This window comes from Mobula birostris, chromosome 2 (genome assembly GCF_030028105.1).
Source record: "Mobula birostris isolate sMobBir1 chromosome 2, sMobBir1.hap1, whole genome shotgun sequence".
NCBI lineage: Eukaryota > Metazoa > Chordata > Chondrichthyes > Myliobatiformes > Myliobatidae > Mobula > Mobula birostris.
The window spans coordinates 75513497-75530383 of NC_092371.1; the positions used below are offsets into that span (position 1 = coordinate 75513497).

A 16887-nucleotide genomic window follows, 5' to 3' on the forward strand; every position below is an offset into this window, starting at 1 on the left:
CATTCATTAGCATAGCTAATGTTATTTAAACTAGCTGGCCAGCTGCTAAGGAGCTACTCTGTTGCAGGCATCCCACCCCTCCCGGGAGTCTCCGCAAATTGATGGTGCTACCTCCCTGAAATGAGTTTTTGCAGGGTGGGATGTCTGCTTCCACTCGCAACATGAAAGATTCCACAGTATTCTAAAGAAAAGAGCCCAGGTTTATTTCTCTCCATAGTGCTACCTGAGTGGCTGAGTTCTTCCAGCATTTCCTGGTACTCTCCATAGTGACACTGTTTAGCTGGGTAAATAAGCTGGCCCCACTCTAACAACTCTACCTAAACAGAACCTTCTGTCAACTGAATGTATCAGATAAAAATCTTTCAATGTTCTTCAAAGGTTTTAAATTACATGCAAGTTTTTCCTTTCTTTAAATGGACAGCCATGTTAAATTTATAAAGAATGCAAAGTGTCAGCACATTCTGAAAGAGGCTTTGAATTAACACATTATTATTATGTTTCATGTTGTATGATGTAGGTGATCTTTGACCATGATTGTTCTTAGTGATCTTTTTCTACAGAAATGGTTTGCCATTGCCTTTCTCTGGGCAGTGTCTTTACAAGATGGGCAACCTCAATATTCCTCAGAGATTGTCTGGCTGGCATCAGTGGTCACATAACCAGGACTTGTGATATACACCAGCTGCTCATACGACCATCCACCACCTGCTCCCATGGGTTCACGTGGCCCTGGTTGAGGGACTAAGCAGGTGCTACACCTTGCCTAAGGGTGACCTGAGGCTAGTGGAGGAAAGGAGCACCTTGCACTCCTTTGGTAGAGACAAATCTCCAACCCGCCAGCCAAATTAACACATAATCTTTGCATTTACTGTGAGTGCCTACAAGAAAATGAATCTCACCGTAGTATATGGTAACATGTATTAGTGCCCGTGATGGAGCTGACTAAGTTTACAACTCGCTGGTTCGATACAAGCTGCAGAGAGTTGTAAACTCAGTCCGCTGCATCATGGGCACTTGCTTCTGTACCTTCCAGGTTGTCTTCAAGGAGTGATGCCTCAAAAAAAAAAAGGAGGGGGCATCCATCATGAAGGACCCCATCACAGACATCCCACCTCTCCCGGAAGTTCCGGGAGTCTCCCGCATATTAATAGTGGCTCCCTGATGCCCGCAAATTATATACAATATCCCTGAAATCAAATTTTTTTTTTTGAGAGCGAGGGCGCGAACGCGCACCATGGCAGAGCGTTCCAAAAAAATATATATAAAATGTATGTCACCCCAGACTACCCTAATGTGTACCCCTGCCTGATAGGGGTCAAAAATAATGACAAGTGTTGCTCGCTGCACTGTTTGCAACAGTGACTTTTCTATTGTCCATGGTGGGTTAAGACTGTAAAAGACGTGTTGAGGTGAGTTTAACAGGTGTCAATTGTTCATTAGCATAGCTAACGTTATTTAAACTAGCTGGCCAGCTGCTAAGGAGCTACTCTACTGCAGACATCCCACCTCTCCAGGAAGTTCCGGGAGTCTTCCGCATATTGATGGTGCTACCTCCCTGAAATGAGTTTTTGCAGGGTGGGATGTCTGCTATCATGCACCACATGCCCTCTTCTCATCGCTACCATCAGGGAGGAGGTACAGGAGCTTGAAGACACATTCAGGATCACCTTCTTCCCCTCTGCCCTCCGACTTCTGAATGAACACTGAACCCATGAACACCACCTCACTACTTTTTATTTTTGCGCTATTTAATATATTTACTGTAATTCAGTTTTCTCCCCCTCTATTATGTATTGCATTGAACTGCTGTCACAAAGAGAATAAATTTCACAACATATGCCGGTTTTAATGAACCAGATTCCGATTCTGACTTTAGTAAGTGTATGTTGAAGGTGCCAGGGAGCTGGAGGAGGAAACTGGAGCACCTGGGGGGAAATCTGTATGGTCATGGAGAAAATGCATAAACTCCAGACAGACAGCATCGGAGGCTGCGATTGGACCTGAGTCACTGGTGCTAAGCAGCAGTCTACCCGCTGATCAGTGCGCCACAACCCTGCTTTTCTCCTGTGTCTTGGCATGGGGGTGGGGGGGGGGCGGAATGGTCTGCCATTTTTGCCACTGTGGTGACATGTGCTGCTACCTTTAAGGACCTTTAGGATAAATGCAAGCAGGCTTTTTCCACTGAGGTTGGGTGGGACTACAACTAAAGGTCATGGGTTAAGGGTGAAAGGTGAAAGGTTTAAGGGGAACTGAGGAGGAAATTATTCACTCAGAGAGTCGTGAGTGTGTGGAACGGGCTGCCAACACAAGTGGTGCATACGAGCTCGATTTCAACGTTTAAGAGAAGTTTGGATAGGAACATGGATGGTAGGGATATGGAGAGCCATGGTCTGGGTGCAGGTCAATGGGAACAGGCAGTTTAAATGGTTCTGCACGGACTAGATGGGCCAAAGAGCCTGTTTCTGTGCTGTACTTTTCCATGACTATGACCTGTGAGTATATACCGTTCCCCAACACCGCTCCCCAATCCTCTGGGGCGTGTTGTTGTCCTGCTGAGCACAGAGGGCGTGACAATACTTGCAGGCTGCCCTCAGCACCCCCTTGGGTTGTGTTGTGCTCGTTTCGATGTACTTGTGATAAATAAATCTGAAGGCAGCAACGTCAGCTGTGGGTCCAGCTGCAAAGCTCAGAGCCTGAGCTCCTCCAAATGACATAATTTCTGTGTCAGTGTTCAGGATGTGGGCAGTGGACAGCAGGCAGCGGACTGGAGTTCCCGCACAGCAGAGGGAGCGTGGTCCCTGGAGCCCGAGGTACCCTGCCATGCCCATACTAAACCAGATTAACACGGTAAGTGTAAGAATAACAGTGCGCCACCCTCACCCCCAACCTCCCCGTCAAACTGAAGCCCCACACTGGGTACCAGAGGGCTGTAGCAAAGAGTTAGTTGCAGAACAGATTGAATTTACTGAGAAAATACCCATTACACATCTTATTTCAGAAACTACAGCAACCATTCCCAATAAGAGCAGGACCACTTCTAAGCAAATTTGCATTTGGAGGACAGTCAGCTGCTCTGCCACAGAACAAGATAAAGCTGAACAACTTCTGTGAACAACTTCCTTTTTTCTTGTCATCAAATGCTTCATTGTCTACACTTCATTGCCCCTCTTTCACTGACCCAATATCCTTGGATTCCTTTAATTCCCCCTCCCCCCAAAAAAATCACTGAAATGAATACAAGGTAAATGACAGGATCCTTAGCCATGTGGAAGAAGAGGGACGTTGAGGTTCATGTCCCTCAAAGTTACCATGCAAGTTGATAGGATGATTTTGAAGACATATGCTGTGTTGGCCTTCATTAAAGTTCAAAGTAGATTTATATCAGTGTACGTACAGTATACAACTTTGAGATTCATCTTCTTGCCTTCAGCCACAAAACTGGGGCAGCACGGTAGTGTAGTGGTTAGCACAACGCTTTACAATACCAGCGACCTGGGTTCAATTCCTGCCACTGCCTGTAGGAAGTTTGTACGCTCTCCCCATGACTATTCTGTGTGCTCCAGTTTCCTCCTACAGTCCAAAAACATACCGATTGATAAGTTAATTGGTCATTGTGAATTGTCCTGTGATTAGGCTAGGATTAAATCAGGGATTGCTGGGCAGCAAGGTTTGAAGGGTCAGAAGGAACTATTCCATGCTGTAGAAGCCATTAAAAAACCTACACAATAAACACCAAACATCCAATGTGCAAAAAAAAAACCCGAAAACAATAAAGTAGTAAGCAAATAATACAGACGGTTAACCACAGAGTTACTGAAAGTGAAAGTCAGTTGGGCACTAAGGTGAGTGCCGATGGTTGTAGGCCTCAGCTGCAGACTCAGTTCAGTACTGAAGCAAGTAAACCTTACTGAGTAGCAAGCTGACCATCAGTTTGTCCTCCATCCTCAGCCTTGACCAAATCACGTAAATAGTTTTTAAAAAAATGTAAACAAAAACACATGGAACATGAACTGCAAAGTGACCAAAAGTGAGCCCACAGCTGTGGAATCACTTCAGCGCTCAGGCCTGTGAAGTCAGTCCAGGCACCCGATGACTGCAGGCAACAACTGCTTCCAAACCAGGCGATGTGGGATGCAAGGCTCTTGCACTTCCCAGCTTCTCCCTCTGCCCTTTCAGGTATTTCTGCCCTGGGATGATTTCCACTACCTACTCTATCCATTCCATATGAACATCGACTTCCCTCTGTTTAACCGAGTTATGAAGCTCTTCCTTACAAAATCTCTCCTCAACCTTCCTGGCACCAAAATAAACCTTGGTAAGTCCTGGCCAGATTTTTAACTAAAACCTTTTATCCATGCAATCCCTAATTGAGTGTTAGTCCATTTATTCTATGTTCTAAATGTCCATCAAAGGTCAATGGAGGCTACATTGGCTAAAGGATAAATTCTCCATCCCCTTCCGCTTCTATTTTTAAACAAACCCCAGACAATGTCCGGCATTTTCAATCCAGAAAAGTACTTCTCCTCTGCAGACTGGATGGTTATACTCACCGAATAATCTTAACAAGCTCACTCATGTTGACGTGGTCAGGAACGAGGAATTTGGTCTTGTCCAGCACTGGCAGCTGTTTCTCCCCCTTGTATCTTTCGATGATTACCTGTCAACGAAACAGATGCACAGTCAAGAGGTTTTACTTATTTACTTAGAGACCGAGTGCAGACACTTCTAATCCAACAAGCCACTGCCCAACAACCCACCTCTTTAACCCTAGCCTAATCATAGGACAACTGCAATGACCAATCAGCCTACTAACTCTTGCGCCTCTGGACTGTGGGAGGAAGCCCTCGTGGTCACGAGGATGAACGTACAAACTCCTTACAGACAGCGCGAGAATCGAACTCCATAATGCCCCGAGATGTAATAGCACACGCTAACCGCTACACTACCGTGCCCTTGAAGGAACAGGAGACCCAAAACGATGGGGCAGGAAAGCTTAATAATGTGGGAATTAACCCGGTAGTGAATTTCCCTTTTCAAACAGACTGTTAGGTTAAAAAAAAGTGTCGAGACCACCTTGGATCCTTCCAGAGAGGAGTATCCCCAGTAGATATGGGAGGATAACTGACAGCCAAAAATGTTGATCTTGCACAGACAGCTTAACAAAACCTCTGGGAGGACAGTGCAAAGGAAATAAAGCTCTATAACTTAACACTCTCAGTGGCCACTTATTAGGCAACACCTGTATACCTGCTCATTAATTCAAATATCAAATCAGCCAATCACATGGCAGCAACTCAATGCATAAAAACATCCCAGGAGATCAGCAGTTTCTGAGATACTCAAGCCAACCCATCTGGCACCAACAATTATTCCATGGTCAAAGTCATCTGCATCACATTTCTTCCCCGTTCTGATGTCTGGTCTGACTAACAACTGAATCACTTGACCAGGTATGCACTGTATTGAAAAAACAAGCAGGTAGGCAGAGAGGGTGGGGTGGCTCTGTTAGTAAAATATGAAATCAAATCTTTAGAAAGAAGTGACAAAGGACCAGAAGATGTAGAATCATTGTGGGTAGAGTTTAGAAACTGCAAGTGTAAAAAGACGCTGATGGGAGTTATGCACAGGCCCCCTAACAGTAGTCTGGATGTGGGATATAAATTCCAATGGGAAATAGAAAAGATAATAAAGGCAGTATTACAACAGTCTGGGGGATTTCAATATGAAGGGTGACTGGATAAATCAGGTTGGTGCTGGACAAGAGGGCGGATTTGTAGAATGCCTATGAGATGGCTTTTTGAGCAGCTTGTGACTAAATCCACTATGGGGAAGGCAATTTTGGATTTGGTGTTGTGTTGTGAACCAGATTTAATTAGGGAGCTTAAGATAAAGGTACCCTTAGGAGACAGTGATCATAATATGCTAGAATTCACACTGCAGTTTGAGGAGAAGCTAAAATTGAATGTATCAGTATTACAGTGGAATAAAGGGAATTAGAGGTATGAGAGAGGAGCTGGCCAAACTTGACACTATAACGAACGATGGCAGACCGGCAAAGGCTGGGGTTTCTGAGGGCAATTTGGAAGATACATTCCAAGTATTCTAAAGGAAGGATGAGGCAACCATGGCTGACAAGGGAAGTCAAAGACAGCATAAAAGTAAAAGAGGACGTATGATATTGCAAAAATTAGTGGGAAGTTAAAGGATTAGGAAGCTCTTAAAAACCAAACAGCAACTAAAAAAAAGCCATAAGGAGAGAGAAAAATGAAATATTTATTTATTTGGCAATACAGCACCAAGTAGGCTCTTCTGACTCTTTGAAACACACCACCCCAGCACCCCATTAACCCCAACCTAATCACAGGGCAATTTACAGTGACCAACTAACCTACACGGTACATCTTTGGACTGTGGGAGGAAACCAGAGCACCTGGAGAAAACCCACACATTCCACAGGGAGAATGTACAGAGAATCCTTGAAGAATGGTGCCAGAGTCAAACTCTAAAACGTCCCGAGCTGTAATAGCATCACGCTAATTATTTTACTACCTTAGGAGGGTAAGCTAAGCAATAATATAAAAGAAGGTACCAAATGTTTTTTCAGATATATTAAGAGTGAAAGAGAGGCAAGAGTGGATATCAGACTGCTGGAAAATAATGCTGGGGAGGTAGTAACGGGGGCCAAAGAAATGGCGGACAAACCTATTAAGTATTTTCCGTCAGTCTCCACTGTGGAGGACAATAACAATATGCCAGAAATCCAAGCGTCAGGGATTTGAGAGAGGAGGCAGAAGTGAGTGCAGTTGCTATTATTAAGGAAAAGGTGCTTGAGAATCTCTGAGGTCTGAAGGTAGATAAAACACCTGGACCAGATGGACTACGTCTTGGTGGTCTGAAAGATGTAGCTGAAGATATTGTGGAGGCATTAGTCATTGGGTATACTTAAAGTGGAGGTTGATAGTTTCTTGATTAATCAGGGCATCAAAGGCAATGGAAGAAGGCAAGAAGAATACGGTCGAGAGGGATCAATCAACCATTATGGAATGGCAGCGCAGACTCAAGGGCCTAAATGGCCTAATTATGCTCCTATGTCTTATGATCTGTGAACTCGGAAGTTGGCTCTCTCAGGCTTTTGCATCTTGTGCCTGATGGAGGAGAGAATGACTGGGATTGGGGGTGGTGAGTTTGATTATATTAATTGCTTTCCCAAGGCAGGAAGTGCAGTGGGAAATCAGTGGAAGGGAGTTTGCTCAGTGTGATGGACTCAGCTGTACTCACAACTCTCTGCGATTCCTTGCACAAAGCAAGATCTTGCATTATATCAAGTGTTGCTTCACCACACCAATGACCCAGGTTGAACCGTGACCTCTGGTACTGTGTGTAGCATGCACTGTCTCATGCTGAGTGAGTTTTTAGATGTAATGTTAATATTCTCTTACGGCATTTTATTGAGGGATAGAAATACTGCAATCACTCGAGTCGAGTATGATGTTCTCCTAAGGGGTTGTCTATTGGTGGGTCCTCGGGAGTCTGTGGAGGCCAATCCGGGATCCACATATCCTGCTGCAGTGTGGGCACGAGTAAGTGGTGGGTGTGGTCAGTGGTTGAGTCCTTGGGCTGTTCAGTCTCTCCTTTCACAGCTGCCACTTGTTCTCTGTGGCACAGCAGAAGTCGCTCTCATGTAGCGCAGCTCTCTCTTGAACAGATTTCCTCCAGGTGTATCTATTTGTGCAATATCTTCCCAGTTTCTAGATGTAATGTTGAATTTCTTCAGGCTGATTTTCATGTCATCTTTGAAGTGCTTCCTTTGCCCACCAGGGGCTCACCAACCTTCCTTCAACTTGCAGTAAAGGATCTGTCTGAAGAGACGCAAGTTAGGCTTCCCAGCTGACATGACCTATCCATCAGAGTTGGTGTTGCTTTCTCATGTTGGCAATGCTGTTCAAGTTGGCCTCCTCCAGTAGAATGGTGTTAGTGGGTCTGTCCTTCCAGCTGATCCTCAATCTTTCATAGGACTGTTTGTGGAGATTCCACCCATGTGACCAATTACCTTGCTAATCCCGACGTCTTTGGAACGTGGGAGGAAACCAGAGCACCAGAGGAGACCCAAGTGATCACAGAGAGATGATACAAACTCCTCACAGGCTGTGTCAGGAATCGAACCCAGGCCGCTGGCACTGTCATAGTGTTACCCAGTAAGACCCAGGGGTTCTTACTGGTACAGACCAACACCATTAAGCAAACGGTCTGTGGTACGTGGCCAAGTGGTTAAGGCATTGGACTAGCGACCTGAAGGTCGTGAGTTCGAGCCCAAGCCGAGGGAACGTGTTGTGTCCTTGAGCAAGGCACTTAATCACACATTGCTCTGCGACGACACTGGTGCCAAGCTGTATGGGTCAATGCCCTCCTCTTGGACAACATTGGTGTCGTGGAGAGGGGAGACTTGTAGCATGGGCAACTGCTGGTCTTCCATACAACCTTGCCCAGGCTTGCGCCCTGGAGAGTGAAGACTTTCCAGGCGCAGATCCATGGTCTCGCAAGACTAATGGATGCCTGTGGTACCCAGGTTGGGAATCCCAGCACTAACCTCTACACCATCATAACATGCAATGTAAGCATGCAGGAGGTTAAGTGATCAGTGTAAATTGCCCTTCAAGCAGGGGGTCCCAATTGTTTTAATGCCATGGACCAATACCATTAAGCAAGGGTTCCGAGGACCCCAGGTTGGGAACCCCTGCTCTAGAGTATGGAGGGGTGACAGACTCTGGTAAGAGTTGATGGGAATGTGGGGAGGATGGATTACAGGAGAATTGGTGGGGGGGTTGGGGTGGAGAATGGGAACACCGAACCAGCAGATGACGTTTAAACATAGGATGAGTCACTGAGCAATAGAGCACGGATACAAGCCATTCAGCCCAAGAAATCCATACCGACCATGGTGCCCACCCATGGCATCTGAATTTCCTGCATTTTGCCAATCTCTCTCCAAGCCCCGCCTCTGCAGTTATCTGCCCACCTGTTATCTATTAACACTTAAATCCAGGTGTGCTTGCTGTTAGTATGTATAGTGTTCACCCTGTAGGCCTCACATGAGAGGGGAATTTCAATGCACCCTGAATTATTGTACCCCTGCAGTCAATGAAGTTTAACGTAATTGCTATCCAGTACCCAATCATTGCACCCGATAGCAATGACAGCATTGGGAATGGCTGACCTCGATACTCAAAATGGCAATTTGTTGACAATCTTACTTCTGCCCTTCAAGTTTGTCCAACATGCGCTAAGAGTAACCAGTGCCTCTGTAGGCAGGAGCTCAGGGAAGTACATACACTCAGTAGCCCTTTATTAGGTACACACCTGTACACCTGCTCATTAACGTAAATATAATCAGATATAATAATGGGTGGCAGGGTGGAGATGTCTCAACCAAAGGAGGTGCAAGATGCTCCTTTCCTCCACTAGCCTGCAGGTCACCCATGGGCAAGGTGAGGGTCACATGAAGCCATGGGAGCAGGTGGTGCATATCACAAGTCCTGGTTATACAACCACTGACGCCGGGCAGACAATCTCTGAAGAGTATTGATAATGGCTGAGCTCACCTGTCTTGTAAAGACACTGCCAGAAGGCGGCAATGGTAAACCACTTCCGTAGAAAAATTTGCCAGAAACAATAATGGTCAAAGTCTACGATCACCCATGTCATACGACACAACACATAATGAAGATGATAATCAGCCAATTATGTAGCAGCAGCTCGATGCATAAGAGCATGCAGCCATGGTCAAGAGGTTCAGTTGTTGTTCAGACCAAACATCAGAATGGGGAAGAAATGTGATCTAAATGACTTTGACTGTGGAATGATCATTGCGGTCAGACAGGACAGTCTGAGTATCTCAGAAACTGCTGATCTCCTGTTTTTTTTCCATGCACACCAGTCTCTAGAGTTTACAGAGAAGGGTGTGAAAAGCAAGCAAAAAAAAATCCAGTGAGTGGCAGTTCTGTGGGTGAAAACACCTTGTTAATGAGAGAGGTCAGAGGAGAATGGCAGACTGGTTCAAGCTGACAGGAAGGCAACAGCAACTGAAATAACCACATGTTACAATAGTGGTGTGCAGAAGGTGTTGAGGGGATACAGAGGCAGAATTTCACAAACATGCGCACAGTGGCAAACATTATTAGGTAATGAAGTGCCCACTGAGTGTAGAATGCTTTCAAGGAAATGGTGAAAATATGCAATGGTGCTGGGTGAACAGAAGCAGACATTTCAGAACACAGCAGTTTGATGGCATGTAAGGCAGGAGGGTTACCCAGGAGAGAGATGCGCTTGTCAGTCTAGATGTGAAGTACAACAGGCATACCTCAGTGCACGCTGGCAGTTGTCCAGCATCTCACATTCCCACCCATTCTCCATCTGGAAGCAAGTTAGTTTTATTATTAAATGGGAGGACATTTGCTATAAACAGAAAGATTATAAAACAAATGCCCTTTTAAAATTAAAAAGAAACAAATATTTATCCCCAGTCTCAAAATAGCAGGATGTACTTGGTCAGATCATTTCAGATACAAGAGCATCATAAACAAAGTGCTGGACCCAACAACTCCTGTTCTCAATATTATTTATTTACTTTATTATTATTACTTGTACAATGTTTTTTTTTACATATTGGTTCTTTGTCAGTCTTCATGTACAATTTTCATTGATTCTATTGTATTTCTTTGTTCTGTGAATGCCTGCAAGAAAATGAATCTCAGGGTAGTGTATGGTGACGTGATGGTACTTTGATAATAAATGTACTTTGACTTGGATCTTCAGCAACACACACACACACACACACACACACACACACACACACACACACAAAATGCTGGAGGAACCCAGCAGGTCAGGCAGCATCTGTGGAGAAGGATAAACAATGTTTCGGGCTGAGAGCCCTCAACAGGACTGAAAGGGAAAGGGGCAGAAGCCAGAATAAAAACATAGGGGAAGGGAAGCTGATAGGTAATAGGCGAAAGCAGAGGGGCGAGGATTTGCTTTTCCTAGAGTGGGGAAGACTGAAGACGGATCTGGGAGAGGCAAGTTAGGTGTGGAGTAGATAAAGGGCAATAGTAAAGATCTTTTCTCCATGTTGGAGCTCGATTTCAACGTTTAGAGAAATCTGGATGGCTATGTGGATGATAGGAGTATGGAGGACTATGATCCCAGTTCAGGTCAATTGGGCAGTTTAAATGGTTCAGTATGGACTAGATGGGCCGAAGGGCTTGTTTCTGTGCTGTACTTTCCTATGACTATGTCTAAAACAAGACACAGATGTCAGGCACAAAGTTTAGAACTGATCTGAGGGCGTTTCACACACAGAACCTAGATAATATGTGAGGTGCAGTAGGAAATGGGTACTGTTAAGCTTTAAACAGTATTTAAATAATCACACAAATCACCAAGGCTGAGTAAATGGAACTATATTGATAAATGCAGATATAGGAGACTGCAGATGCTGGAATCTGTTTGAGGAACTCGTGGTCAGGCAGCATCTATGGACGGAAATGTTGCAGGTTAAGAACTTTCATCTAGATTGACAGTGGAGGAGAGGTAGCGGTATAAAGAGTGAGAGGCAGAGGCGGGACAAGAACTGGCAGGTGATTGGTTCATCCAGCTGAAAGGGGATGATTGACAAGTGGAGAGTGAGACTAGCGATAGTCTCTGAGGTGACAGATAACAAAGGGCTGGAGATGATGATGTAATATAAGTGAAGGTGGGGCACTGAATCAAACAAAAGGAGATGAATGGATAGATGGGACGGGGGGAGGAGTGTGTGGGTGATGGACAGATAGAGTGGGCTGGAGGAGGGGATAGAAGCCGGGTGCTGGAAGAGGAATTGGGTAGGCGCTGAACAAAGAAACACAAGAGACTGCAGCTGCTGGAAATCTGAAGCAACCAGCAAAAAAAAACTGGAGGCTTGCAATACAGTGGCCAGCATGGTCACGACGGGCCGAAGGTTCGTTCCTGCGCTGTGGGACTATAATTTATGACAATAATACTACCGTGATAGTTCATTCTCGTCCTGTCTAGGAAACTTGATTTAAACGGTGTGTGAAATAAACGCTATTAATCGCCAAGAGATCCTGCCCCTTTAAGACGAAGTTCCCAACAGGCAAACGCATTAGCACGCTCTTTAATTTTAAAAGTGGTGCCAAGCGGCTTGCAAAGGAGAAAACGGCGCAGGAGGTTGTTAGCTCAATGCTGTAGACTTCCCGAAACGCAATGCGGTAAAATGCAATGATGTAATGCCGTCTCTGCTCGTCACCGAGAAGCCGGCTTCATCCCTTCCCACCTGTCCATCGCAGGGCTGCGCACACAGTATCGCGAAGCAGCACGTCCACAGCAACACATTTAAAGACAGTCAAAATCCCACTTAACAATCGTTTTACAACTGAGAAGTTAGTAAGAATAATTGCAAAAAAAAATGTTTATCCAGCCTTGACGGTCCTTAGAAAAGGATTATCGACTGTTAGAGAGCCGTCGGAATCTATATGGCTGGCCAACCCGAGACGGCTTCCATCATTAAGGGGCTTCACCACCTAGGGCACGCCCTCATTACTACCAGAGAAGAGGTGCAGGATTTCTGAACGGTTAATGAAACTATGAATTCTACCTCGCTATATTTGCAATACTTATTTATATACATTATAACTTGTATGTCTTGTACTGTAGAAAACTATCTTAAAACAAATTTCACGACATACGTCAGTGATGATAAACCTGATTCTGGCTCTTTGAAACATTCCCGTTTATCCAGTCAATTCTCAGTCGTAATCCAAAGCGAAACTCTATTTTTTTAAAAAAAACAAGCAATAAAGTGAACGGTGACTTACTGGTATCTTGTTAGGATGCTGGTCCCGAATCTGCTGAACTTCCTTAACTCTGTCAGCTGCAGTACAGGAAAACAAGATACATTAAGATGACCCGGTTGTCAAGACAATAGATTTATTTAATAGATAGAATCAAATTAGGCAAGAGGGTTGAAAGTAAATGTATTATCAGAGTACATGTATTTACTTTCATTTTCTTGTGAGCTTCCTCAATAAATCCATAATAGAATAATAACTATTATAGAATCAATGAAAGACTGCACCAATTTGGGCGTTCCATCAGTGTGCAAAAGACACAAATTGTGTAAATACAAAAAATAATAATAATTATAATAAGAAGCAGTATTTCATGAACTTTTGCAAGCCATTTGTTGGCTTGTAGATAACAAATGTCCACACCCTGAAATGGATTGCAAATATGTGATTTAGAGGTTTGAAAGTTTTGAGAGATATAAGCCAAACAGGGCCATTTTAGATGAAAATCCTGATTGGCATGAAGCAAGCGGTTGGGCCGAAGGGCCTGTGTGCGATACGAAGTCTAGATTCCCTGGACAAAGGGGCGGATTGGAACACAATATCACCCGGTAGATACAAGGATAAGGAGACAACTATTCGTACCGAGGGTGGACGAGTGAGTCACTAACTCACTGTTCCTCCCTATTATTTATGATTATTATTTGCAGAGTTTATCTTCTTTTGCACATCGGTCAGTCTTTGTGAGTGTTTTTTTTAAATTGATTCATCTGCATTTCTTTGTTCTACTGCGAATGCCTACAAGAAAATAAATCTCAGGGCAGCATATAGGCACTTTGAACTTTCTGGGGTCCCTTCATCTGGAGAGGTAGTGCCCTGGGTTGATCTGCAGACATTTGCAACTCAATTACATGGGATACACCCAAGTACCAGAAACAGGACTGCGAGTTACTGCTCTGAAGGCCGTCAATAGGTCTCTTGTCACATTAAAACTCTCCCACCTTTTAGAATATTAGATCAAAAATTTAGTATAGACGATAAAGAACTAACGTTTTAGTATAAAAAAAAGGAAATTATAATCCGTTTATTAAGCGTTAGTTCGAGTCACACGAACACAGGATGCAGACAATACTTGGTTTGGCTCCGACTAAGAAAAGGCGATACGAAAATAATTTAATCGAATCACGATATTCCGGAAATTTAAAGGACTCAGTAATTAAAATCTGATTTTTAGTTTCCATAACTTCGATCCTGCCCAAAAAGTTTCAGGAGCCAATATTTAAACGTAAATAAGCAAACAAGACCCAAAACTCCATGAGAAAATAGTTTGAGAAAAGGGCCTCTTGCAGGAATTGTTATAGCAAGTCCCGGTATTTAAGGCCAAACGCAGCTTTGCACGCACCACCAAAAAAATGGACGAAACGTATTTAAATAACAGTGCCTGAGCCAAAGTCAAACCACTATATATATTTAAGAGTCATTTATAACTAGATGTCAAAATATGTATCCATTACGTATTACGTCATTTGTCACGGCCTGACAAACTAGTCAACAGTTTTTGAAAATAATTTTTAAAGTAAAGCCGTAAATGAATATTAAAATGTTCATTATTCGAAATTGATGTGTCTTATAAACTATCATTATAACATACAATTGTGGCAAGAACAGAAATTACTTCTGAAACAGGAGCGATCAATAGGGAATAATCGCAGTGGTTATTGTTTAAACAAAGTCTATCACTTTTAAGAGTTATGAAATAAACATTAAATTGCCCTAAATGTAAAAATTGCACGTTATACATAAAGAACTGGTGCTCCGCCCCACCCCACTACCAAGTCGCTGGTAAAATATAATGTCGTTACGTCTTATTTTTAAAAGGAAAGGCAACATTTTAAAACATTGTAGCTTGGATCGGCTGACAAAATGGGACTTTTTTAACATTAAATTTCCGATTGGTGGTGGAAAGGAAACAAGAGAAAAAAAACACCTGCAGAGATGTAGGAATTCTTTGTCCATAACAGATTTGTTTTTTTTAAAAAAAAGAGGCGACTTTACTGTAAAATGGCTTCCAAAGGACGGTAACAATAACAAGAATTCAGTCCTTTTTTGTTTTGAAAGCGCTTTCCCGAGAATTGCTGTTAATGTTAGCTCGAGTCACGCTGATATAGGTTGTATATCAACGCTGAAAGATATAACTTGGGTTTGTCTCCCATTGACAAGGGAGATAAAAGAAAGATAATCAAGATTTGTGTCAATTATAATGCTAAGAGAATTGGGCTTTGAATTTGTAATACATTGTCCCCAGGCAGAGCGCGTCCTCTTTGTTTAAACACGTTAGCGAAGACTCCTTCTTCGCTCTGCCTGCGACTGGGCGCTTGATACCACCCTCTCTCTCCTACCACATATTCGGCTAGGGCTCTATCTTCTGAGCAGCTGTCTAAGAGAATCCACAGCGGCATCACTCCATATCCCAGTCAGCTGAGAGGAGGTCAAAGGCAAATAAGCCCCGCTGAGGAAGGAGCGAGAGGGAGACAGAGAGAAAAACACAAGCCAAGACTCCTCGCCAAGTATTTCATTTCTCGCTTTACCCGCCCCCCCGAAGATCCTTCATTTCTCCCATTTTTTTTCTCGCTGCCCCGCCGCCCCTACAGCTCGACCACCTACCGTAGCTTCTCCTCTGTTTGAACGACTTGTCAGAAGGCATTTTCTAGGTTGGAGAATCCGAGGATAAGACGTGCAGCGGACGCGGCTGTTCCCGATGTGTCTAAACACAGGACGATGTAACAAACCGTATCACGTGAACACCTTGACGTCAACGCACAGACACTAAAGGGGGAGGGCGCCGGTTCGCCGATTTTTAATCGCACTTCATCGCTCGCTGCAAAGGAAGAAGTGCCAGATCAAAACTTTTCTTTTATAAAGTTAAGCTGTGGAACTGTAATCGAATAACATTCAGTTTCAAAGTTACTTAGTAACACCATCAGAAAAGATTAATAGTTTTAATATTTATGTATACTTCATCATCTCTATTACGCTTGCAGATTTCTGAACGGTCCATAAATACGACCTCGTCATACGTCTTATTTTAATAATGCTTATGTCTTCCCGCTGTAATGCTGCCGGCATTGGAGGGCATATGTCAAGTGATAATAAACCTGATTCTGATTCAGGAGTTGTGCGAACTTTGGATGGCCATGTTTATAAAAGGTCAGAACACCTCTGTTTGCAAGTCATGGACGTCAGATGTTAAATGTTTCTGTCGACGCCCCCTCCCCCCACTGTGCTGCTTGACCTGCTGTGTATTTTCTGTTTTTATAGGAAATCTCTTCTGCCTATACGGTAAATGTTTTCGACTCAAGGTTATTTTAATGGTTGTTTCACTGTAATTGGGTATATTCACTGAAGATTCTCAGCATCCAGATCCTGGTTCAATCGCGATGATAATGCTACTAAATTAGGCACCAAGGTAGCGTAGCGATTAGAGCGACACTATTACAGCTCGGCCTAGTCTTATCTACCCAGATTTAATCCACAGTCCTCTAAACCTCCGTGCTGGGCAAAGGGACGGTACAATTAGAACAGAGGGAACACTACTATTTCAAAGATGGGAGTCCAATTCCACAGTCATCTGTAAGAAGTTCGTACGTTCTCCTCATGTGACCACGTGGGTTTCCTTCAGGGGCTCTGTTTTCCGACTTAAAGACCTACATTTTAGACCATAAGACAGGAGCAGAAGTCGGCCATTCGGCCCATCGAGTCTGCTCTGCCATTTTATCATGAGCTGATCCATTCTCCCATTTAGTCCCACTCCCCCGCCTTCTCAACATAACCTTTTAGTAGGCTAATTGGTCATTGTAAATTGCCCCATTAGATCAGTGTCAAATCATTGAGCCCAAAGGGTCTGTTCTACACTGTATCTCTTAATAAAAGTAAATAAATAAATGTTATGATCAAATGAATTTGGTGGCATTAGTCTATTATTGTCACATGGATATAGATACAGTGAAAAGCTTGTCTTGCGTTTTGTTCACACAGATCAAATCATTAC

The 16887-nt window shown here is 43.7% G+C and overlaps 1 protein-coding gene across 1 annotated transcript in view; it reads right to left on the minus strand.

Annotated features, from left to right (window-relative positions):
• LOC140187744 (microtubule-associated protein 1 light chain 3 alpha) overlaps window positions 1-15638 on the minus strand; it is a 45304-nt gene extending 29666 nt beyond the window's left edge. Inside the window, exons 1-3 of the mRNA XM_072243392.1 lie at window positions 15504-15638; window positions 12870-12925; window positions 4551-4657 (exon numbers count right to left, since the gene is read on the minus strand). Coding sequence (XP_072099493.1) covers window positions 4551-4657; window positions 12870-12925; window positions 15504-15543 — 203 coding nt within the window. The 5' untranslated portion in view covers window positions 15544-15638. The remainder of the gene's footprint in view (window positions 1-4550; window positions 4658-12869; window positions 12926-15503) is intronic.
• Between the last annotated feature and the right edge of the window lie 1249 nt (window positions 15639-16887).